Source organism: Pristiophorus japonicus, chromosome 22 (assembly GCF_044704955.1).
Source record: "Pristiophorus japonicus isolate sPriJap1 chromosome 22, sPriJap1.hap1, whole genome shotgun sequence".
Taxonomy (NCBI): Eukaryota; Metazoa; Chordata; class Chondrichthyes; family Pristiophoridae; genus Pristiophorus; species Pristiophorus japonicus.
The window spans coordinates 45540094-45566540 of NC_091998.1; the positions used below are offsets into that span (position 1 = coordinate 45540094).

Below are 26447 nucleotides of genomic sequence, written 5' to 3' on the forward strand. Positions count from 1 at the left end.
GGACAATAGTTATGTTCCGCACTGTAATATGTTTGCTTCATGGGTTCTTTGCTGAAGAATTCATAGCAACACATTGCTATTAAGAACTAGTTGTTTTATTAACAAAGGTTTAACAATCACACGATACATTACCGATTCATCCACCAGGCTCACAACCACCTGCCTCATCCTGGATCCCCCGAACCCAACTGGCCGGGGTTTTATTGAGTCTTGTGAACATCACGTGACTGGCTATGCCACTCCCAACTCAACACTATTTTGGTTAGAACTTTAAAATCAAGTACCCCTTTTTAGTAAGAGCACTAGAAGACACAAATTTCCAAATTAACTGGGAACTTTAACCAATCAAATCAAATTAAAATTCTGTTCCCGGGGGTGATGATGCACTCCAGTCCCTCCGGCGCCCTCCTCTCGCGGAAGGCCCCGAGTGTACAAGTGGACACCGCGTGCTCCATCTCCAGGGACACCCTGGTTCGGATGTAACCGCGGAAGAGAGGCAGGCAGTCAGGCTGAATGACCCCCTCGACCGCCTGCTTCCTGGATCGGTTAATGGCCACTTTAGCCATGACCAGGAGCAGTCCTACGAGGGGGCCCTCCAACCTGCACGCTCCTTTCTGCACAGGATGCCCAAAGATCAGGAGCATGGGACTGAAGTGCAGCCAAACTTTGAGGAGCAGCCACTTTAAATAATTGAAGAGGGGCTGCAACCTCGCACACTCCACAAAAATATGGAACACGGATTCCTCTAGACTGCAGAAATTGTCTGGGAGTCTGTGAACCGCCTTAAAAATCTATTTTTAAGACCAAGTCCCCAATAAATAAAGGGAGGACTCCCGCGTAGTGGGCACTTCCTTGGAATCAACAGCTCTACAAACCTGTGAGCATACTCACAGGTGCTTACATTACAACCTCTAAACCCCAACTCCAAATCTCATAGTTGCTCCTCATGTTCCCTCCTCCTCCAAAGTCTTCATATCTGCTCATACCTCCAACTGGGGCCCAACTTGTCCTGCCTTATGTCCCCGAGAGTTCAGAAGAATGAGAGGTGATCTCATTGAAACATATAACATTTTTACTGGGCTTGACGGGGCAGATGCTGAGAGGCTGATTCCTGTAGCTTGAGAGTCTAGAACCAGGGGTCACAGTCTCAGGATAAGGGGTCAGCCATTTAGGACTGAGATGAGGAGAAATCTCTTCGCTCAGAGGGTCGTGAATCTTTGGAATTCTCTACCCCAGAGAGCTATGGATGCTCAGTCTTTGAGTATATTCAAGCCTGAGATCGCTAGATTTTTGGACACTAAGGGATTCAAGGGATATGGGGATAGTGCGAGAAATTGGAGTCGAGGTCAAAGATCAGCCATGAGTCTCGGAGCAGGTGCAGGACATTTTGAAAAGGGAGGGTGAACAGCCAGTCGTCGTGGTGCATATAGGTACCAACGATATAGGTAAAAAACGGGATGAGGTCCTACAAGATGAATTTAGGGAGCTAGGAGCTAAATTAAAAAGTAGGATCTCAAAAGTAGTCATCTCAGGATTGCTACCAGTGCCAAGTGCTAGTCAGAGTAGGAATCGCAGGATAGCTCAGATGAATACGTGGCTTGAGGAGTGGTGCAGCAGGGAGGGATTCAAATTCCTGGGACATTGGAACCGGTTCGGGGGGAGGTGGGACCAGTACAAACCGGACGGTCTGCACCTGGGCAGGACCGGAACCAATATCCTAGGGGGAGTGTTTGATAGTGCTGTTGGGGAGGAGTTAAACTAATATGGCAGGGGGATGGGAACCTATGCAGGAAGACAGAGGGAAGTAGAATGGGGGCAGAAGCAAAAGATAGAAAGAAGAAAAGTAAAAGTGGAGGGCAGAGAAACCCAAGGCAAAAAGCAAAAAAGGCCACATTACAGCAAAATTCTGAAGGGGCAAAGTGTGTTAGAAAGACAAGCCTGAAGGCTCTGTGCCTCAATGCGAGGAGTATTTGGAATAAGGTGGACGAATTAACTGCGCAGATAGCAGTTAATGGTTATGATGTAATTGGCATCATGGAGACATGGCTCCAGGGTGACCAAGGCTGGGAACTCAACATCCATGGGTATTCAACACTTAGGAAGGATAAACAGAAAGGAAAATGAGGCAGGGTGGCATCGCTGGTAAAAGAAGAAATTAATGCAATAGTAAGGAAGGACATTAGCTTGGATGATGTGGAATCGGTATTGGTGGAGCTGCGGAATACCAAAGGGCAGAAAACGCTAGTGGGAGTTGTGTACAGACCACCAAACAGTAGTAGTAAGGTTGGGGGCAGCATCAAACAAGAAATAAGGGATGCAATAAAGGTACAGCAGTTATCATGGGTGACTTTAATCTACATATTGATTCGGCGAACTAAACTGGTAGCAATGCGATGGAGGAGGATTTCCTGGAGTGTATTAGAAAGAAGAAAAGTAAAAGTGGAGGGCAGAGAAACCCAAGGCAAAAAGCAAAAAAGGCCACATTACAGCAAAATTCTGAAGGGGCAAAGTGTGTTAGAAAGACAAGCCTGAAGGCTCTGTGCCTCAATGCGAGGAGTATTTGGAATAAGGTGGACCATTATGTCGAGGAACCAACTAGAGAGCTGGCCATCCTAGACTGGGTGATGTGTAATGAGAAAGGACTAATTAGCAATCTTGTTGTGCGAGGCCCCTTGGGGAAGAGTGACCATAATATGGTAGAATTCTTTATTAAGATGGAGAGTGACACAGTTAATTCAGAAACTAAGGTCCTGAACTTAAGGAAGGGTAACTTCGATGCGGTGTGAATTGGCCAGAATTGATTGACAAATGCTACTTAAAGGGTTGACAGTGGATAGGCAATAGCAAACATTTAAAAATCACATGGATGAACTTCAACAATTGTACATCCCTGTCTGGTGTAAAAATAAAACAGGGAAGGTGGCTCAACCGTGACTAACAAGGGAAATTAAGGATCGTGTTAAATCCAAGGAAGAGGCATATAAATTGGCCAGAAAAAGCAGCAAACCTGAGGACTGGGAGAAATTTAGAATTTAGCAGAGGAGGACAAAGGGTTTAATTAAGAGGGAGAAAATATAGTACGAGAGGAAGCTTGCCGGGAACATAAAAACTGACTGTAAAAGCTTCTATAGATATGTGAAGAGAAAAAGATTAGTAAAGACAAACGTAGGTCCCTTGCAGTCGGATTCAGGTGAATTTATAATGGGGAACAAAAAAATGGCAGACCAACTGAACAAATACTTCGGTTCTGTCTTCACGACGGAAGAAACAAATAACCTTCCGGAAGTACCAGGGGACCGAGGGTCTAGTGAGAAGGAGGAACTGAAGGATATCCTTATTAGGTGGGAAATTGTGTTAGGGAAATTGATGGGATTGAAGACCGATAAATCCCCGGGGCCTGATAGTCTGCATCCCAGAGTACATAAGGCAGTGGCCCTAGAAATAGTGGATGCATTGGTGATCATTTTCCAACAGTCTATCGACTCTGGATCAGTTCCTATGGACTGGAGGGTAGCTACTGTAACACCACTTTTTAAAAAGGGAGGGAGAGAGAAAACGGGTAATTATAGACCAGTTATCCTGACATCAGTAGTGGGGAAAATGTTGAAATCAATTATTAAGGATGAAATAGCAGCGTATCTGCAAAGCAGTGACAGGCTCGGTCCAAGTCAGCATGGATTTATGAAAGGGAAATCTTGCTTGACAAATCTTCTGGAATTTTTTGAGAATGTAACTAGTAGAGTGGACAAGGGAGAACCAGGGGATGTGGTGTATTTGGACTTTCAAAAGGCTTTTGACAAGGTCCCACACCAGAGATTGGTGTGCAAAATCAAAACACATGGTATTGGGGGTAATGTACTGATGTGGGTAGAGAACTGGTTGGCAGGCAGGAAGCAGAGAGTCAGGATAAACGGGTCCTTTTCAGAATGGCCAACAGTGACTGGTGGAGTGCCGCAGGGCTCAGTGCTGGGACCCCAGCTCTTTACAATATATATTAATGATTTAGATGAAGGAATTGAGTGTAATATCTCCAAGTTTGCAGATGACACTAAACTGGGTGGCGGTGTGAGCTGTGAGGAGGACGCTAAGAGGCTGCAGGGTGACTTCGACAGGTTAGGCGAGTGGGCAAATGCACGGCAGATGCAGTATAACGTGGATAAATGTGAGGTTATCCACTTTGGGGGCAAAAACACGAAGGCAGAATATTATCTGAATGGCGGCAGATTAGGAAAAGGGGAGGTGCAACGAGACCTGGTTGTGTCATGGTTCATCAGTCATTGAAAGTTGGCATGCAGGTACAGCAGGCAGTAAAGAAGGCATGGAAACATAGAAACATAGAAAATAGGTGCAGGAGTAGGCCATTCGGCCCTTCGAGCCTGCACCACCATTCAATAAGATCATGGCTGATCGTTCCCTCAGTAACCCTTTCCTGCTTTCTCTCCATACCCCTTGATCCCTTTAGCCATAAGAGCCATATCTAACTCCCTCTTGAATATATCCAATGAACTGGCATCAACAACTTTCTGCGGCAGGGAATTCCACAGGTTAACAACTCTCTGAGTGAAGAAGTTTCTCCTCATCTCAGTCCTAAATGGCCTACCCGTTATCCTAAAACTGTGTCCCCTGGACTTCCCCAACATCGGGAACATTCTACCCGCATCTAACCTGTCCCATCCCGTCAGAATCTTATATGTTTCTGAGATCCCCTCTCATCCTTCTAAACTCCAATTTATAAAAGCCCAGTTGATCCAGTCTCTCCTCATATGTCAGTCCTGCCATCCCGGGAATCAGTCTGGTGAACCTTCGCTGCACTCCCTCAATAGCAAGAACAATAGGCAAATGGTATGTTTGCCTTCATAGCTAGGGGATTTGAGTATAGGAGCAGGGAGGTCTTAGTGCAGTTGTACAGGGCCTTAGTGAGGCCTCACCTGGAATATTGTATTCAGTTTTGGTCTCCTAATCTGAAGAAGTACGTTCTTGCTATTGAGGGAGTGCAGCGAAGGTTCACCAGACTGATTCCCAGGATGGCTGGACTGTCATAGGAGGAGAGACTGGATCAATTGGGCCTTTATTCACTGGCGTTTAGAAGGATGAGAGGGGATCTCATAGAAACAGATAAGATTCTGACGGGACGGGACAAGTTAGATGCGGGAAGAATGTTCCTGATGTTGGGGAAGTCCAGAACCAGGGCACGCAGTCTTAGGATAAGGGATAGGCCATTTAGGACTGAGAGGAGAAACTTCTTCACTCAGAGAGTTGTTAACCTGTGGAATTCCCTGCTGCAGAGAGTTATTGATGCCTGTTCGTTGGATATATTTAAGAATGAGTTAGATATGGCCCTTACGGCTAGAGGGATCAAGGGGTATGGAGAGAAAGCAGAAAAGGGGTACTGAAGGAATGATCAGCCATGATCTTATTGAATGGTGGAGCAGGCACGAGGGGCTGAATGGCCGACTCCTGCTCCTATTTTCTATGTCCTTATGTTCCTCCCTCACACGAGACTGAATGCCACAAGCTTGTCTGCAATTGGAGACCAATTCTCAACCCTGATTTTCCAGTCACTCTGCGCTAGTCCTTATTGTTTAATTTTGCCTATACTAATTGGCCGTGGTAATTTTAGAAATTAAACAAGCCATCGCCCTTGATTCCTTTATGAGTAAATGCATTGCTGAGCTATGCACACGAGCAAGATCCCATGTCCCATCTCTTGTACGCGTTGAATAAACTGAGCTGGAGAGCAACAGTTGAGGCTATAGTTGGGCTCCTAGGCTAGGGAAGGGAAACATCAGAGAGAGTTTCCTGTTTGTAATGTATGCACCTGTGAGTATGCTCACAGGTTTGTGGGACTGGAGTGCATCATCACCCCGGCAACCAAACTTTAATTTGACCGTTTAAGGTTTATTTGCTAATTTGTCGATTCTAGTGCTCCTTTAATAAGGGGGCACTCGGCTTTAGCGTTTAATTAAAATAGTTGGAGAACTGTTGCATTGTGAGTGGCTTAGCCAATCACGTGATGTTCACAAGACTCAATAAAACCCCAACCAGTTGGGTCTAGGTCATCCGCGATGAGGCCGATGGTTGTGAGCCTGGTGGATGAACTGGTAATGTGTAGTGTGATTGTTAAACCTATGCCAGCAAACCAACTAGTTCTTAATAGCAATGTGTTGCTTTGCATTCTTAAGCAAAGAGCCCATGACGCAAATACATTACACTGATCACTAAGATTTTTGGTGGCGGGATACGATTCCCAACCTTCCCACTTCCAGCAGAGTCTCCCAAAATCGGCGATTCCTCTTCCCAGCGCTGCCTCCAACAGCTCGGGAGATCAGAGATTTGGATTTCCCGCTCCGTGACATCACCAGCTGAAGCTCAGAGACGCCTCCAGCTCGGTGACATCACCCGGCCACAGAGAGCCGCAGTTAGCTGTAGTGCAGTCGAGAGGGGCCTGGAGAGTCGGGAATCAAGTGGCGGGGGGGAGGGGGGTGGCGCGGGCTGAAATCAAAAGGGGGAAAGATTGGCAGGGGCAAGAACCAAACCGAGAGATCACACAACGGGCAGTGTGCTCAGTGTTTGGGGCACTTCCCACTGGGCACGTCGCCCCAACTCAACTCAGCACCAACATTTCTAAACCATTCCGGGCTCAGTCTCAATATCGATAGAAAGAAAGAAAAAGAAAGAAAGAGAGAGGAGAAAAAAGAAAAAGAAAACAAGAAAGAAAGAAAGACTTGTATTTAAGCGCCTTTCATGACCACTGGACGTCTCAAAGCACTTTACAGCCAACGAAGTACTTTTTGGTGTATAGTCACTGTTATAATGTGGGTTCACAGCAGCCTATTTACGCACAGCAAGCTCCCACAACAGCAATGTGATAATGACTGTTCTGGTGATGTTGATTGAGGGGTAAACATTAGCCAGGACACTGGGGATAACTCCCCTGCTCTTCTTCAAAATAGTGCCATGGGATCTTTTATGTCCACCTGAGAGAGCAGACGGGGCCTCGGTTTAACAACTCATCCGAAAGACGGCACCTCCGACAGTGCAGCACTCCCTCAGCACTGCACTGGAGTGTCAGAAACATAGAAAATAGGTGCAGGAGTAGGCCATTCGGCCCTTCGAGCCTGCACCACCATTCAATAAGATCATGGTTGATCATTCACCTCAGTCTGGATTTATGTGCTCAAGTCCCTGGAGTGGCACTTGAACCCACAACCTTCTGACTCAGAGGCGAGGGTGCTGCCCACTGAGCCCCGGCTGGCACTCAGATGTAAGTTGGCAGAGCGAGAGAGATCATGGGCAGCAGTGAGATACCGTAGGCGGACGATATACCGCAAGGAGCCGGCGTGCCGTCCCTGGCGAGTCGTGGTCGCGGCCACTCCCGCGGCAACAACGGTCGAGCAATGCCATCTTACGTTGAAACTGGGTCTTCTGACGCTCTGGGGAGCGAAGGTTCTGTGAGATCTCGTCCCAGGTGCCAGTCTGTATGTGCGGTTCAGACAAAGGTTTGTCTCACGACACCTGGCACAGACCTTCCCCTGGGGAGCAGGAGCTGCTCTGTTTGTTCCCTGGGTGCATGACACCTGATTGGGCTGCAGCGCAGCCCCCAATGAGTTCCGCAACACTGCCTCACATCATTAAACACGACTTTGCACCTGCGAATTATAATTTTTGACTTTCGCATCAATACGATGCTGAAATTATGAGCTGTGTTTTCTTTGATTCCAGCAGTGCGCCTCGCCCTCTGCCTTTGTTTTTTCTGCAACTGTCTCCGTCCGTGAAGGTGCTGGTGGGCAAAGGCACACCTGCGATACCGCAACCCATGTGACGGTTCTTCCTGTGTGAATCTAGGCACTCTTTTGCTACCGCAGCCACCACCTCTGCTCACCAACACGAGGGCACACGCACGCGCACGCCTTCTCGCAGGAGTTACTGGACAGCGACCAGGAGCAGGAACCCAGGCTGATTTGTCGAGCTCAGTGGGTAGCACTCTCGCCTTTGAGACAGAAGGCTGTGAGTTCACGTCCCACTCCAGGGACTTGAGCACAAAACTCTAGGCTGACACACCAGTGCAGTGCTGAGGGAGTGCTGCACTGTCGGAGGGTCCGTCTTTCGGACGAGACGTTAAACCGAGGCCCCGTCTGCTCTCTCAGGTGGGCGTAAAAGATCCCAGGGCACTATTTCGAAGAAGAGCAGGGGGAGTTAGCCCCGGTGTCCTGGCCAATATTTATCCCTCAATCAACATAACAAAACAGATTATCTGGTCATTATCACATTGCTGTTTGTAGGAGCTTGCTGTGCGCAGGTTGGCTGCCGCGTTTCCCACATTACAACAGTGACTACACTCCATAGAGAACTTCATTGGCTGTAAAGCGCTTTGGGACGTCCGGTGGTCGTGAAAGGCGCTATATAAATGTAAGTCTTTCTTTCTCGCTAGATTGGAGTGCTGACGTCAATTGTAGGGCCCATCGCTGGAACTCCCTCCCGAACAGCACTGTGGGAGCATGTTCACCACACGGCAGTTCAAGAAGGCGGCTCACCACTCCCTTCTCACGGATAATTAGGAAAGGACAATAAATGCCAGCCTTGCCAGCGACGCCCACATCCCATGAATGAATTTTTTTTAAATGACTGATGCCTCAACTGCAATGAACTAATTCAACACCTAGGATCGTCAAAATGTGCATGGTTCAGTATCGAATGGGCGATGCATTTTCCAACTGAGCCGTCAGGGGAGATACATCCTTGATTCCAAAGATTTTCAGAAAGCAGATCGTACAGGAATGACAATCTGGTGTTCCTTTTAATCAGGTCGGGTTGTGTCGGAAATAAAGGTTACGGGGAATAGATCTTGTGCTGATCACCTCTATTCACACGTGTGGAACCCTAGCAGATATCTGTTCCTCTCCAAAGCTCAGTGTCTCAGGCCAATTGTTGCCCTGTTACCCCAGCTGTGATCAGCGAACTCAGCTCCGGGCCGTGATTACACTGACAACCTTCTCCTCCGCTTGGCTTCACTATAAAATTATGAGGAGCCTAGATAGAGTAGATAGGAAGGACCTATTTCCCTTAGCAGAGGGGTCAATAACCAGAAGGCATAGACTTGAAGTAATTGGTAGAAGGATTAGAGGGGAGTTGAGGAGAACCTTTACCCAGAGGGTGGTGGGGGTCTGGAACTCACTGCCTGAAAGGGTGGTAGAGGCAGAAACCCTCATTGCATTTAAAAAGTATTTGGATGTGCACTTGAAGAGCCGTAACCTACAGGGCTACGGACCAAGAACTGGAAAGTGGGATTAGGCTGGGTAGCTCTTTTTCGGCGGCACGGACACGATGGGCCGAAAGCCTCCTTCTATGCCATTAACAGCTATGATTCTTTGATATACTAAAGTGTTAGCCTCCTCTTGCTCTCTATCCATTTAACACTGGTGGTTGCAGAAGACGCAAAGGAACTCTGAAATGACGGAGATTAGATGGCAGAAAGTCCAGGAAACATTGTTTACGCTGAAGGTCTAAGGCCTGTAAATACCACCAAAATGAAAAGAGCAAAAAAGAAGACAATGTAAATCCAGAACTAATGGTTCGGTGATGCAAAGCATGTAGACTATCAGAGGAAGGGAAGACTAAAGGACATTGAGGAGCGTTACACGTTTACTCGCCATCTGCATGCAAGAACATAAGAACATAAGAAATAGAAGCAGGAGTAGGCCATAAGGCCCCTCGAGCCTGCTCCACCATTTAATACGATCATGGCTGATCCGATCATGGACTCAGGTCCACTTCCCCTGCCCGCTCTCCATAACCCCTTATCCCCTTAACGTTTAAGAAACTGTTTATCTCTGTATTAAATTTATTCAATGTCACAGCTTCCACAGCTCTCTGAGGCAGCGAATTCCACAGATCCACAACCCTCTGAGAGAAGAAATTTCTCCTCATCTCAGTTTTAAATGGGCGGCCCCTTATTCTAAGATCATGACCTCTAGTTCTAGTCTCTCCTATCAGTGGAAAAATCCTCTCTGCATCCACCTTGTCAAGCCCCCTCATAATCTTATACATTTCGATAACATCACCTCTCATTCTTCTGAATTCCAATGAGTAGAGGCCCAACCTACTCAACCTTTTCTCATGTCAACCCCCTCATCTCTGGAATCAACCTTGTGAACCTTCTCTGAACTGCCTCCAAAGTAAGTATATCCTTTCGTAAATATGGAAATCAAAACTGCACACAGTATTCCAGGTGTGGCCTCACCAATACCCTGTACAACTGTAGCAAGACTTCCCTGCTTTTATACTCCATCCCCTTTGCAATAAAGACCAAGATTCCATTGGTTACCTGCATACTAACCTTTTGTATTTCATGCACAAGTACCCCCAGGTCCCGCTGTACTGCAGCACTTTGCAACCTTTCTCCATTTAAATAATAACGTGCTCTTTGATTTTTTTCTGCCAAAGTGCATGACCTCACACTTTCCAATATTATACTCCATCTGACAAATTTTTTCCCACTCACTTAGCCTATCTATGTCCTTTTGCAGATTTTTTGTGTTCTCCTCACACATTGCTTTTCCTCCCATCTTTGGAGGAAAACTTGGCTACGTTACGCTCAGTCCCTTCCTCCAAGTTGTTAATATAAATTGTAAATAGTTGGGGTCCCAGCACTGATCCCTGCGGCACCCCACTAGTTACTGATTGCCAACCCGAGAATGAACCATTTATCCCTACTCTCTGTTTTCTGTTAGTTAGCCAATCCTCTATCCATGCTAATATATTACCCCCAACCCAGTGAACTTTTATCTTGTGCAGTAACCTTTTATGTGGCACTTTGTCAAATGCCAAAGGACTAGAATACTAGATAATGGCACTGTCTGGAAGACAGGACTTCTAGTAACTTCTAACATAGTATTGAAACTGAAATTAGTTCTGAAATCATTTCAAGATGATGTTCAAATGGTGTGGAACAACTGGATTTCCTCCTAGGTTGGTCAAGACTGATTTGGGGGTGAATGTTAACCTAATGCGCCTGAGGCGGAACTGGCAGGATCGGATCTGATGCCTGGTTTACACTCCGCCTGCTTTTACTTTCCAGCGAATCAGCGGGCGCCCAGTCTGATCCCGTCAGCTTCCCGCTAGATGGGTAAAAATCGCCCCCAGAAGAAACCAACTGCAATAATTTCATTCTGCTCCAATTTGCACCTGGTTATGGGTCTGCTGTAAGCCAGCTTCAGTGTGGGATCCCACAGCCTCATTGCAGAGTAGCCTACAGGATGCCATCGCCTTATTCGACCACGAAGTCCGAGATGAGCCCCACTCACATATGCACATTAGTGAGTCACCCTGCAAATGCGTAAATTAGAAACTTCAAATTCATTCTGCTTCAGCGGCCCTTGTCTCTAAGCCATGTCCCCCAGCTTCGATAATGTGCAATAATTGGTCCACGGAATTTGATGACATTTCCCCACCCAGGTTAGACTCAGCAAAATGGCAGTATGCCAAGCCCAAAGCTTGTTGTTTCTGTGCCTGGAATGGGTCCAGAATCATTCCCGATTATAGGGAATGATCATAAGCACCACTGAAACAGACTTTTGAGCGATAAAGGAGTCAAGGGTTATGGGGAGCGTGCAGGGAAGTGGAGCTGAGGCCAAGATCAGATCAGTCCTGATCTGATTGCATGGTGGAGCAAGCTCGAGGGACCAAATGGCCGACTCCTGCTCCTATTTCTTATGTTCTTATGTAACCAAAGTACAAGACAATGAGCGGCTGGCCATTCCTTACCTGCACATCACTTCATGTGTGAGAAGCACCCGGCACATTTCTGGGTTTTTATTTTGTCCCTCGTAGATTATCGGCTGCAATAAAAGTTAGAGAATGGTTGGTAACCTCAGAAACACATCGAAGATGAACAACATTAGGAACAGGAAAAGCCCATTGGAATCGACAAGCACAGCAACCCCTCCAAACTACCTTCTCACCAGATCCTTCGCACTCCTCTCTCCAGAAATACATCTCATTGTCTCTTTGTCTACTTAAAGACCCTTCCCTGGTAACTTGTTCCACAGCTTGGTTATCCTTTGGGTTAACACATCCCATCTGACCTCCCTCCTAACATTTTACTTTTTTATTTTGAGTCCTTCACTACAGTGAACATAAGAACATAAGAACATAAGAAATAGGAGCAGGAGTAGGCCATTCGGCTCCTTGAGCCTGCTCCGCCATTTAATACGATCATAGCTGATCCGATCATGGACTCAGGTCCACTTTCCTGCCCGCTCCCCATAACCCCTTAATCCCTTATCGGTTAAGAAACTGTCTATCTCTGTCTTAAATTTATTCAATGTCCCAGCTTCCACAGCTCTCTGAGGCAGCGAATTCCACAGATTTACAACCCTCTGAGAGAAGAGATTTCTCCTCATCTCAGTTTTAAATGGGCGGCCCCTTATTCTAAGATTATGCCCCCTAGTTCTAGTCTCCCCCATCAGTGGAAACATCCTCTCTGCATCCACCTTGTCACACCTCCTCATAATCTTATACGTTTCGATAAGATCACCTCTCAATCTTCTGAATTCCAATGAGTAGAGACCCAACCTACTCAATCTTTCCTCATGTCAACTCCCTCATCTCCGGAATCAGCTTAGTGAACCTTCTCTGAACTGCCTCCAAAGCAAGTTTATCCTTTTGTAAATATGGAAACCAAAACTGCACTCAGTATTCCAGGTGTGGCCTCACCAACACCCTGTATAGCTGTAGCAAGACTTCCCTGCTTTTATACTCCATCTCCTTTGCAATAAAGACCAAGATTCCAGTTTGCCTGAATCAACATTTTCAATTCCCTCTATAATCTTGAAAACTTAATTTGACTCACTTTAAACTCTCTTTTCCAAACAACACAAGCCCAACTTCCTTAACTTCTCCTCAAAACTTACATTTCCTGATAACTGGAGTAATTGTGACTGTCTGCCTCTCAGTATCAATGACATATTTTTAATGATTTATTGACATGATGGCATCTGATCAATTCCTCATCAAATAAGAAACAAGAAAGACTTGCACTTATATAGCGCCTTTCATGATCTCAGGGCGTTTCAAAACGCTTTACAGCCAATGAAATACTTTTGGCAGGGAAATGTAATCACTGATGTAATGTGGGAAACGCGGCAGCCAATTAGCGCACAGCAAGCTCCCACAAACAGCAATGTGACAATGACCAGATCATCTGTTGTTGTGATGTTGATTGTTATAAATGTTGGCCTGGACACCGGGGATAACTCCCCTAATCTTTGAAATAGTGCCATGGGATCTTTTACGTCCACCTGAGATAGCATACAGGGCCTCAATGTAACATCTCATCCGAAAGATGGCACCTCCGACAGTGCAGCACTCCCTCAGCCTCGATTTTGTGATAATGCAAGTTCTTTAGATTTGTGCTCTGAATAAAGTTAAATTAATTTATGGATTAGAGTTAGACATCTATCACCATTCCAAATTAATGGGTCCCTGGTTTACAAGCGGGCGTGAATGCTTCCCTTGAGCAGCCCTAGTGGAACTTTTTCTTCTTCATGCATTGACGTCATGGGATAATGTACACAGCTGTTAAATGTATCAAACACTTTGGGGACTAGGTGGTGCAGTGGGTTAGACACTATCCCTTCACCTCTGAGACCTGAGTTCCAATTCAGCCCAGACTGACGGGATGAACATTTCCTCTGGCTGTCAGCTGCAACCATCCCCAGGTGAAATGAGATCCGTCTGTCTGTTGGCTGCAAGGGTCCCAAGTGAAATCGGTTTGGGGGAGTCTCAGCCCAGTTCCTGGTGGATATGGGCCAACATCACAAGAGCGGGCGTAGTTTTTGCAAAAAAAAAGTGCCAATCTCATTCAGAGAGGCTCCAGGCCTGGCTGGCGTAGGAAATGGGAGAAATTCACACTGGTGTTGCAGGCGGATGTGTGCTTGGAAAGTTAGGCATTGTTAGGGCAGAATAGAAGGAACCTTTCTCGGCGCCAAAACTATTTGTCCTGGGAATGACTGACGTTGACACGAGGGGCTAAAAATGGGAATGTTTTCCATTCCCTCAGCATAAAAATTTACCAAATGTAGAAGCAAATTAAAGTGAAGGTCTATCATGTTTGCATCATTGTGAGTATCACTTCACACCAATTCCAAAGCATCAAATTGGCCCTTAGCAAAACCATCAGTGACACTTATTGGATAAATTGAATATGTATTAGGATACTGGTCATCTATAGTTCACCTAACATTCCAGCCAGATCGGCACATTTATTTTCCATGGACCAGCAGTCCCTGATGTTCACTATATATCACAATCTACAATACCCCTTTCTCCGGTTATCTTCCCTCCTCATCTGTTGACTCCAGTTGGTGTACAGTTGCTGATTACTTACCTTCCTGTACCTTGCCTCCGTAACATCGCCCGTCTCCGCCTTTGCCTCAGCTCATCTGCTGCTGAAGCCCTCATCCATGCCTTTGTTACCTCTGGACCCCTGGCTGGGGTCCAGAGGTAACATTCCAACGCACCCCTGGCTGGCCTCACACATTCTACCCTACGTAAACTAGAGGTGATCCAAAACTTGTCTGACCGTGTCCTAACTCGCAACCATCACCCCTGTGCTCGCTGACCTACATTGGCTTCCGGTTGCCAAAATTCTCATCCTCATTTTCAAATCCCTCTATGGTCTCGCCCCCTCCCTATCTCTGTAATCTCCTCCAGCCCCAAAACCCCCCGAGATTAGATCCTCTAATTCTGCCCTCTTGAGCATCCCTGATTATAATCGCTCAACCATTGGTGGACGTGCCTTCTGTTGCCTAGGCCCCAAGCTCTGGAACTTCCTCCTTAAACCTCTCCACCTCTCTACCTCTCAGTCCTGCTTCAAGACATCCTTAAAACCTACCTCTTTGACCAAGCTTTTGGTCACCTACCCTAATTTCTACTTATGCGGCTTGGCGTCAATTTTTTAAATCTCATAATGCTCCTGTGAAGCACCTTGGGACGTTTCACTATGTTAAAGGTGCAATATAAATACAAGTTGTTGTTGTTGTAAGAGTGAGCTGAGACAACACTGTTAACTGGCTCTTTGAGCATGGAGGGTGACACTGCTGAGCCTGAACTAATACAACAGAGACCAGTCTGCATGTATAGCCATGTCAGCTGTGGCTCAGTGGGTAGCACTCTCGCCTCTGAGTCAGACGGTTGTGGGTTTAAGTCCCACTCCAGGGGCTTGAGCACAAAAATCTAGGCTGACACTCCAGTGCAGTGCTGATGGAGTTCTGCACTGTCAGAGGTGTCATCTTTTGGAGGAGACGTTAAACCGAGGCCCCGTCTGCCCTCTCAGGTGGACGTAGAAAATCCCATGGCACTAATTGAAGAAGAGCAGGGAAGTTATTCCCTGGTGTCGTGGTCAATATCAACATCACCAAAACAGATTATCTGGTCATTATCACATTGTTGTTTGTGGGAATTTGCTGTGCCCAAATTGGCTGCTGCGTTTCCTACATTACAACAGTGACTACACTCCAAAAGTACTTCATTGGCTGTAAAGCACTTTAAGACATCCTGAGGTTATGAAAGGCGCTATTGAAATGCAAGTCTTTCTTTCTCCGTTAAGCATTGTACAATTAGAAAAGGAGCCACTGAGAAGTTTTCTGTTGTTCCTTCAACAGATTAATAGCAAATAAATGAAAGTGCAAAATCAAACTTTGATCCATTAGTAAAAGGACTGTGAGTGGCAGAAGTAAAGATTAAACTTCAAATCAATTCAAAATGTGTCTGTTTGTTCTATCATCCAATTTACAACGATTTTTTTTGGGGGGGCGCAATTTTAATCTTTTGGATTGTGACTTGCAGGAATCATTGAACCAAAATGGCAATTTGTCAGTTGCAAAATATCAAACATGGAATTGATCATTTGTAAATAATCATATGTGTAATTAAACAGTCCTTCCTTTACAGATCACAAGATGGCATGATAGGCTCGGTGGCCCTTCAGCCTTTTTAATCTCATCCTTCCAGATTCCCAGTCCAACTGGCTTCCCGTTACAACGCTGGCTATGTAATGTCCTCTGCTCTACACATGTTGTCACTGGGATCTGATGGCTCTTATGTTATGGCAACCATGCTTTTAATAGGGACACAACTAGAAAATAAGGGCAGTTGACATGGCCTGTGCTGCTGCCGTTCCATTTCACTTCCACTCAATTACCTTGAGAATAGTCACATCAGAAGACATTTGGAAGGTTTTCTGTAATCATAGAATCATAGAAATTTACAGCACGGAAGGAGGCCATTTGGCCCATCGTGTCCGCACTGGCCGACAAAGAACTATCCAGCCTAACCCCACTTTCCAGCTCTTGGTCCGTAGCCCTGCAGGTTACGACACTTCAAGTGCACATCCAAGTACTTTTTAAATGCAATGAGGGTTTCTGCCTCTACCACCCTTTCAGGCAGTGAGTTCCAGATCCTCACCACCCTCTGGGTAAAGAAATTTCCCCTCAAATCCCCTCTAAACCTCCTACCAATTATTTTAAATCTATGCCCACTGGTTGTTGAGCTCTCTGCTAAGTGAAATAGGCCCTTCCTAGCCACTCTATCCAGGCCCCTCATAATTTTATACAGCTCAATGAGGTCTCCCCTCAGCCTCCTCTGTTCCAAAGAAAACAACCCCAGCCTGTCCAATCTTTCCTCATAGCTAAAATTCTCCAGCCCAGTCAACATCCTCGTAAATCTCCTCTGTACCCATGTAATCGCTGGGATCTGATGACTGCATTATGTTAGGGCACCCCTGCTTTTAATAGGGGTACAATTGGGAAACACTAGTCGGGGACATGGCCTTGCATTGCTGCCGTTCCATTTTACTTCCACTCAATTACCTTCAGAATAGTAACATCAGAAGACATTCGGAGAGTTAGCTGTAATACAACAGCGACTACACTCCAAAAGTACTTCATTGGCTGTAAAGCGCTTTGAGACGACCGGTGGTCGTGAAAAGCGCTGTATAAATGCAAGTCTTTCTTTTGATCAGAGAGTGAAAGACAATTAGTGTCCGTACCTGTTTGGTCACAGAATCGATGAGCCGCACATACAGGTCCTGTTCCGTTCGCACACCTGCGTCAAAATCACACGTTAGCAACGAAAAGAAGAACCCTTTTACATCCATTTGCGATTGAACAGAAAATGAGCAGCAAAGGCGTCACTATTATGCATTTCATGGTCTGGAAAGTGACATATGTATGTGTGTATCTGGAAGGACTCCGGAGTTGTTACCTGCATTGTGCTATCCAGGATGATCCTGGGTGTTTCTCATTCTCTGTGTGATCAAGAGCTTTGTGAAATCAGGACTGAACTTGCCACCAATGAGTTCGATGTCTTTTTAGCCTGTAGTCCCGGTGCTGGGAATTTACAAATGTTCTATCCCGTGCTCTCCCATTCCATTCATGAAGAAAGTTAGAGTGAGTTTATATTTTTTTAAACAATTCATGAACTAGTTTAAAATGACTACCATTGGACAAAACCCGGCGTCTTGGCTGCTAAAAAAAGATAAGCTTTTTGAATAGAATGGAATATTTGGTAAGGTCACTGTTATTGGGAGTTATTCTCATCAGACTGGTGCTGTTTCTGCCTCAGTCTCTCGGTGTTGGGTGGGTGGAGGAATCATCAGCCCCTTCTCTCTTGCAACATCGGCCCTACTCTCCCTGCCCGCAATATTATTGTTGGACATCTGGCTGTCGGCTTTGTGGAACAAGCCTGCCCACGCAATGCCAACCTGGCACGGCGGCCACTCCGCCGTCCCGTTTTAGTTGAAGGTTTTGTGGCGAGAATAAAATACGAAGAGCCACCGTTTAACTTAAGTCGCCAGCGCTGGTTCCCCCAGTCGCTCTGGGCGCCGCAAGGTCGCGTTCAGCGCTTGCCCAGATAGACGCCACAGAGAATGCGGAAAGTTCCGCCAGGGCATTTTCGGATGCTGCTATCTGGAGGTCGCGGGATATCCCGGGCGCGCTTACCGTTACTGTACAGCAGTTGCAGCTTGTAGTGAGTCCCGTTGTTGGTTTTATCATTTCCCGGTTCCTGAAAGAGAGATTGCACATCGTGTTTTGGGGGTGAATCATTTCATACCTCAACTATTATTTCACAACGGGAAATGCTGCGGCACTGCATTCGGGATTAATGACCGAAAATCGACTTAACTCGGTTTAATATCCCTGTAATAATCCAAGCCACGATTCTATCGGTTTAATTCTAATGTCGCATCCGCGGATTCACCCTCACATGCAAAAGAGGGGCCCTTAGAAACACCAAGAAATCATTCCAAGTACCGGGGTGGCTTTTGATCTCCCAGTAAGGCGCTGGGGTGCAGTGATTTTTTTTTAATACAATGGTATTCCTTTTAAATCGGGTTTGAACCGAAGTGAAGCTGACCAGGACGGGGCGCGGTAGATTCCTAGTTATAGAAAGTTGGTCAAAATAACATCCTTTTTAAAAAATATACACACAATAGAGAGTTTAATCCGTTTAACTAAATATATGATCAGCAAATTCCCAGGACTGAGTCTTGAAACTCCTCGTTTTCCAACCCAATTTGTCAATTACAACAACTTATGTTGCTTGCAAAATAATATTTTGAATCGCACCGTATCCAAGGGGCAATATCTCAGCCAGGTGCTATTTCCTCGGCCTGTTGAGACCAGAATGATGAAAAATTCGCACAAAATGATCCCAAGTTCACCAATGCAACCGCACCCTCGCTTCTTGCCCGGGCCAGCAACTGACAATTTCAGTCCTGCAATAATAATCAGTCTCCTAGTCCTGGACCCTCGCTCGATTCAATGAAACGCTTGCCCTAAATAAAAGTTCGCCTCAAATGCAGGGGGGTTAGGAAACAGGAGCGGGTCCGACTTTTTGAAGATGGCACAGCTCAAATCGATCGATAAAATACACCTGTAGCGGGAGGGGTAGCGAGCTGACAGAGATCCAAGTGAATTATCATTCCATAGGAAATTAGACCTGGCGCTTAAATTCCGAATCATTTGTCTTTAAATCGCTGAACACTTCTCAATATTTTAATCGCAATCTGCCTTTGAGGCAGAAAATCTGAAAAGGCTGACAGTTTTTTTTTAAAAGGGGGCATTTATCGGATTTAAGCATTCTGCTTTAGCCCAGGCAGAAGGGGGTTAGTTGTGGGGTGGACATGTTTGGAGAATGGGGTTTGTTTAATGTGCCAACATTCCCGAGCAAAACAGTGCGCTCCTCGACTTCAAAACACAAACTTCTCGCACACTGTCACCGCGACGCCCAGCACCAGTTTTATTTTGTGTAACTGGTTTATTTCGCTCAGTTGCGATTGACCTACCAAGTCCTTCTCCACGAAATCTGTGAAAGTGGTTCTCTCGATCTCCACCGGCTGCCCCTGCCTGTCGTAGAGCGCCAGGACAAAGTGGAAGAAATTGGATTTCCTTAAATTGGACGGGGGCTGTTTCTCGAAATGAGCCCTGGCCAGAGCCACGCCGCTGAGAGAGAGAGAGAGAGAGAAACTGAACAACTTCTCAAAAACACGGCTTGAGCACACAGTCATCGCCGGTACCCGGCTTCTTAATGGGCATTGATCAAACCAGGTGTATAAATGCACAAAGCTGCAGCCAACTTCAGTACAAGGTAAACCATTTTCTTTACCAACAATACCAAAGTCAAAGACTGCCACAAGTGTGCGCGGTCGGACTCTGGGACTTGTCACCTTTTCAAACGCCAACTTGGTTAAATAAAAAAAAAATGACAATCAGATGAGCTAAAATAAATAATGAAATGGCAGGGTCAGTTGCTGCAATTGAATGTGTGTTGCTGTGTGTTTTGTTAACTCTATTTATATTCTGTTGCTAAACTTTACAGACTTCTAAGCCGCGCTCTTACCCAGCACCTGTATGGATGACTGTCATTTCACAATGTGTAGAACCACTCAACATTAAAATGGTTCACAGGTCGGAGGATAGTAAATACACTGGCGCAATCGATTCCAATTATGGTATGGCAAGAAATATATCTATTTTTAAAATAATTATTATTAAGATGTAACTGGGAGAGATATTTCATAGAAGCTTAGAAATTTAACAAGGAGGAGGCCATTCGGCCCATCGTGTATTTGCGGGTCGGGAAAGAGCTACCAGCCTAATCCCACTTTCCAGCTCTTGGTCCGTAGCCCTGTAGGTTACGGCATTTCAAATACTTTTTAAATGTGGTGAGGGTTTCTGCCTCTACCATCCTTTCAGGCAGTGAGTTCCAGACCTCACCACCCTCTGGGTAAAGAAATTTCCCCTCAAATCCCCTCTAACCCTTTTAGCAATTACTTTAAATGTATTTATTCTTAAGAGTCATCTCTGGAAGGGGAGCGGTATCAGAGAAAGTGCCGTTTCTAACCCAAAAAGCGAGCTGAACAACATAATTAAATCTAAGATTATTAAGATGAGAATTGTACAGTCAGGGCATGACTGAGAGTCGGGAAGACCGTGATCGAGGCAGAATTTTTGAGACGGCAGCAGAACTTTAAACACTATTAATAATCAGGGGCAATCAGCGATTCGCTGAGAGAAAATGTACCCAGTTGGGGAAGTAAGACCTACAGAGCAGGCGGGGTAAATATCTTATTTACTTCTTCAAATTTGTTCTCGTTGCTGGTTTTTTGAGAGGTGAAATTTGCAAAAAAAAAATGAGTTCGCGTTTGAATTCGAGCAGAGTTAGAGAAAAGAAGACGGGTTGCGCGAATACTGATTTCAAACCCCCCATTCCAAATGATAAAGCCTCCAGGAAGCATATTATTGAATGAAAATATAATCATTCATCCCCTGCCATCTCTTTAAAAATGTCAATGCAAGTAGTGGGATGCGTGCAAAATGTTACATTTATAAACAAGCACCCAAAATAAACTGCATGTTGCTGGGAAGTGCGAGAGTTTGTTTTAGATTGAGTGTGGACATAATTAGCTCTTAGATGTGTATAACTGTTCATTTCAGGCCGTCAGTTCCCGTTGTACGAGCGCCTTGAGGTGTGTGTCTGTCTCAAAACATAATCAGTGCACTTTGATGTCCTCAATCGCTGCTCTACCTGGGAGGGTTATTCACCAAACGGGAGGCCGAGCCAAATATTAAAGTTACTTTTTTTAAAAAATCATTTTAAATTAGCATTTTGTTGCTCCTTGACTTTCTCGAACTAGGCGGAACAATGCAGGCTAAACGTTAAACAACACCGGGTGCCCGCTACATTTTAACCCCGCATTTAACACATACTGGTGCAATTTATATAAATGCTCAGAAATTGCAGTGCAACTGGAAGTGACAGCTGTATCACAGGAACAAATCGAACTCTGATTTCCTAATTTCATAAAAATGATTCACCCCTCCCCACACACACACACGCTAAATTGCAGCCTGTGTCCTAAATCATTTCTCTGCTGCATTTCAAACGTCGAGAACTAAACGGGAGTGCATTTCTTTTTTTTAAATATAGTGGTCATTATAAGTTAAGGGGACTTTGCGGTTTTGTAAAGGGGGTGGGTGGGAGAGGCGGGGTGGAGAGGGGGGGTTCATTTGCAACGCGGCTGTCAGCTTTGACAATGATTATTTCAACTGATAAGCAACCTGTCGTGTAGTTTGGGTACTGTACCTCTGTGCCGCGACATTCGCCGCTACCACCCCTACAGTCCGGACCCATGAGCGAACCGCGTCCATCCCACTGCCAGTCGACTTGTCTTTGATGTCAGGCCCTCCTCTCGGTAAATGCTCCTGAATCCCAAACATTTAAAATAATAATAGTAAAGAATTAACACTCTTTTAAAAAAAAACAGGGAGCACGATTTCAGATTCCTTCAAGACTGGAAAATCCCAGATTGGAAAGCGCCTGTGTTTTCTCTCACACCGTTTCAAGTTGCACAGATTGAAGTTGCTCGCGGAGATTTCCAGAGTTCGCTGAGGCGGTTAGCAGTGAAGTTTTTTTTTTGAGGGGTGGTTGGAGGGAGGGGGGCTGAGGGGAGATTTATTCTCCTCTGGGTGCTGTCATCCTTCAAGCGCAAAACCATCCAAGAATCGATCACGGGCTAACAAGCTTCATCTGCCTGCCGAATACGAGAAGACATTGATCCGCGCTCTCACACACTCACACACACAATGTCCTTAATCCAGGGCGCTGGAGATGCAGAGGTGAGCGGCCTGGGAGACTCTCAGCGATTCCGCCAAGCCCTGAATCTAATGAATGATTCCCTCCGCGGGAGGGCCGCGCCAGTAATTGACAGCTTCGAGGGCGTGTCGGAGGAGCCCCTTGTACATATATGCTTTTTGGATCAGTGTTGGCTATTTTCAGATTGGGTAAAGAGTGTGATTTATGCACGCCTTTTCTCCCAGCTGTCACCAATAGGATGCACATTATTACCATAATATAGGACTGGAATGTGGAAAGTCAGTTAAAACAATCTTAATCCAAATATTCACACAGATTGATCTAGTGTTGGGGATGTTATAATCCATTGTGCACGTGTGTGTGTTGGGGAGGTCACGCTCTCTCAATCTATCAATTCCTTTCCCGTTCATTCGTTGTCTTTCTGTCTCAATCTTTTCTTTCAATCTCTGTCCCTGTCACTGTCTCTCTCTCTCTCTCTCTTCCTGTCACTGCCTCACTCTTCCCCTTACAGTCTCTGTCCGTCACTCTATGTTACTCTATTTCTCTGTCCCCTTCATTAGTTGTCTTTCTGTCTCAGTCCTTTCTTTCAATCTCTGTCCCTGTCCTTGTCACTAGCTCCCTCTCTCTATCACTGTCACTATCTCTCTGTGTCACTATTTCTCTCTCTATCCCTGTCACTATCTCACTGTTCCCATTACATTCTCTATCCGTGTCCCTCTCTCTCTCTCTATCTCTGTCACTATCTCTATCCCTGTCACTATCTCTCTCGCTCCCTGTCACTATCTCTCTCTCTCGCTCTATCCCTGTCACTATCTCTCTCTCTCCCTGTCGCTATCTCTCTCTCTCTCTATCTCCCCGTCACTATCTCTCTCTCTGTCACTATTTCTCTCTCTCTCTCTATCCTTGTCACTCTCTCTCTCTCTCTGTCGCTGTCCCTGTCTCTCTCTCTGTCTGTCCCTGTCACTGTCTCTCTCTTTCTCTCTGTCGCTGTCCCTGTCTCTCTCTCTGTCTGTCCCTGTCACTGTCTCTCTCTCTCTCTCTCTGTCCCTGTCTCTCTCTCTCTCTGTCTGTCCCTGTCACTGAGTCTCCCTCTCGCTGTCACTGTCTCTAGTTGTTTTTGTATCTGGACCTCTTACTATCAGACTCTCATTACCTTCCTTTCTGTCTTTGTTTCTGTCACTGTCTCTCTCTGTCGCTCTCTCTCTGTCACTGTCTCTCTCTCTCTCTCTCTCTCTCTTTCTGTCTCTGTGACTGCCCCTGTCTCTCTCTCTCTCTCTCTCTCTCTGTCGTTCTTTCTCTCTCTCTCTCTTTCTCTCTCTCTCACTCTCTGTCACACTCTCTCTCTCTGTCGTTCTCTCTCGCTCTCTCTCTCTCTGTCATTCTCGCTCTCTGTCACTGTCTCTCTCTCTCTCTGTCGCTCTCTCGCTGTCATTGTCTCTCTCTGTCTGTCTCTGTGACTGCCCCCCCTCTCTCTCTCTCTCTCTGTTACTCTTTCTCTCTCTCTCTCTCTCTCTCTCTCTCTCTGTCACTGTCTCTCTCTCTCTGTGACTGCCCCTGTCCCTCTCTCTGTCGCTCTTTCTCTCTCTCTCTCTCTCTGTCACTGTCTCTCTCTCTCTCTCGCTCTCTCTGTCTCTGTCTCTGTCTCTGTGACTGCCCCTGTCTCTCTCTCTCTCTCTGTCGCTCTTTCTCTCTCTCTCTCTCTCTCTGTCACTGTCTCTCTCTCTCTGTCTTAGTGACTGCCCCTCTCTCTCTCTCTCTCTCTCTGTCACTGTCTCTCTCTCTCTCTCTCTCTGACTCTCTCGCTCTGTCACTGTCTCTCTCTCTCTCTCTCTCTCTTCACTGTCTCTCTCTCTCTGACTCTCTCCCTCTGTCACTGTCTCTCTCTCTCTGACTCTCGCTCCCTCTGTCACTGTCTCTCTCTCTCTCTGTCACTGTATCTCACTCTGTCACTGTCTCTCTCTCTCTGTCACGCTCTCTCTCTCTCTCTCTCTCACTGTCTCTCTCTCTCTCTCTCTCTCTCACGCTCTCTCTCTCTCACGCTCTCTCTCTCTCTCTGTCACTGTCTCTCTCTCTCTCTCTCTCTCTCTGACACTGTCTCTCTCTCTGTCACGCTCTCTCTCTCTGTCACGCTCTCTCTCTCTCTCTCTGTCACTGTCTCTCTCTCTCTCTCTGACTCTCTCTCTCTCTCTGTCACTGTCTCTCTCTCTCTCTGTCACGCTCTCTCTCTCTCTCTCTCTCTCTCTCTCTGTCACTGTCTCTCTCTCTCGGACTCTCTCTCTGTCACTGTCTCTCTCTCTCTCTGACACTGTCTCTCTCTCTCTGTCACTGTCTCTCTCTCTGTCACTGTATCGCTCTCTCTCTCTCTCTCTCTGTCCCATACACTGACACTCTCACGCTGGTTAGCACTGAGTCCAGATTTATACTTGCCTTATCTTTTCTTCCTACTTCTCCTGGGGTGCCTGCTCCATTGGGTTTAGTTGATCTCAATCTTGTAATTCAATCTCCTTTCACCGCGATGCCTTTTTGATTCTTTGATTGATTCTAAATCCATTCAGTTGAGGCGTGCAGCACAAAACTTTGACCCGATTCTGTGCTGAAAACTGTTAAATGTCGATCTCCAGCCTGACACAAACTCCTCTCACCTCGCCCCGCACACTTACCCGCAGCTACCGCTGCACTGAGAATGTTCTCTGTAACAAAAATCAAATATAGTTGAAGACAATTATTACAATTATAATAATTACATTCGAAGCTTCGGTTAAAACAATTCCATCCCAAACCAGTTAGAAAGCTGCTGAGGGAGCGAGGTTGCCCTAAATTCCTTCCCCCCCACAAACACTGATTTTAACCTACTTTCTAATTTATCTTTAGTGAAACAAAGACTTACATTTCTATAGCGCCTTTCACGACTACCGGACGTCTCAAAGCGCTTTACAGCCAATGAAGTACTTTTGGAGTGTAGTCACTGTTGTAATATGATTAGAGAGAATATATCACAATATCATATATTTAGGTCTCGTGATTACAGATAATATATAATAAAATATTTAGGTTATGGTGATTGGGGTAATATATAATATAACAGGTTTAGTGATTATAGCTAATACATAGTAATATATAGATAGATAGATAACAGGCGAGAAATATCCGTGTGATGTTCAGTATTTCTTCAGTGGATTAAATTCCCTGATATTATTGCACATTGATTATTGTTGCCGGATAGAAAGATTGTTAGAGCCATGGTACAATAAATTAAATCAACCTTTTATTGGAAAGCAATTTCCAGATATGTTATACTTTATATGGTTATTTTTACACATATTGGGAAAAGAGAACGATTTAATTGTTAAAACAAACCTAGGGGTGGAAGTTCTCCGCTTTTAGCAACACATTTGTTTCGATGTTATAATTTTGGACATTGAACGAGTGAAAGGTTATTTTTTTGCAGGGGGAAAGCGGGTTCGGGGCCGCGGCAAAGTCGTTTGGGGCGCTGGAGAGAATAGGTCGGGTGGGATTGGGATGCGGTGGGAATGGGGAAAGGGACGGGGCTTGAATTGGGATGCGGTGGGAATGGGATGGGGGATTGAGGACTGATTTACATGAAGCATTGAAAACTCGAACCTGAGTTCGGTACAGTGGAGAGTTAGGATCAAGTAACCGCGATACAATCACTTTCACCCGAGGTATTTATTGTAGCCAATTTGAATCACTGCTCGTTGGCATTTTGAATGTAACTGCTGCACCGGTGCGAATGAAGCGACTTTATTCGTGCTGTTTATTGGAGTTTTGTTGGGCCGTTTTTTTTCCCGCCTGTTCGCTTTTGAGCACGGAACGGTGGGCGTTCGCAGAAAGGGGACGCTTGCTATGCAAACAGATTCAGTGACACACAATGAAACTCTGCTCACAGACCATCTGCCGGAGCGACCCTCAGCTGTCACCCAGATCCCTTAAAGGGGCAAATCCAGCTGACATTTTTTGACGGAAGTTAACAAATTGAGTACAAGATCCTGTCACCCCAGAACAGCACAGGGAATAACGAATAAGGAATCCATGTCAGTCTTTAATAAGATATATCACACAATAACCTACAGTAAACGCCAGGCCCTTATAATCTTCATAGCTGTGACTATAATGTGTCTTTAACTTTTTTTTAAAATGAGAATGGATTAATAATAATTCAGACATAACATAATTAAATCGACCAGATACAACAATCGCAGAATCGCCAAAACTTATTTATGTTTTAATCAATTTAAATATATATTTATAATTGTGTGTATATATATTTAAAT

The 26447-nt window shown here is 45.6% G+C and overlaps 1 protein-coding gene across 2 annotated transcripts in view; it reads right to left on the minus strand.

The window, feature by feature from the left end:
- The window catches only part of LOC139235009 (transcription factor COE2), a 329707-nt gene extending 307646 nt beyond the window's left edge, over positions 1 to 22061 (minus strand). For both annotated transcript variants that reach the window (XM_070866082.1, XM_070866081.1), the window contains exons 1-5: positions 21646 to 22061; positions 19346 to 19502; positions 18000 to 18063; positions 17048 to 17103; positions 11764 to 11837 (exon numbers count right to left, since the gene is read on the minus strand). In XM_070866082.1, the coding sequence (XP_070722183.1) occupies positions 11764 to 11837; positions 17048 to 17103; positions 18000 to 18063; positions 19346 to 19502; positions 21646 to 21779 (485 nt within the window). In that variant the 5' untranslated portion in view covers positions 21780 to 22061. The remainder of the gene's footprint in view (positions 1 to 11763; positions 11838 to 17047; positions 17104 to 17999; positions 18064 to 19345; positions 19503 to 21645) is intronic.
- Between the last annotated feature and the right edge of the window lie 4386 nt (positions 22062 to 26447).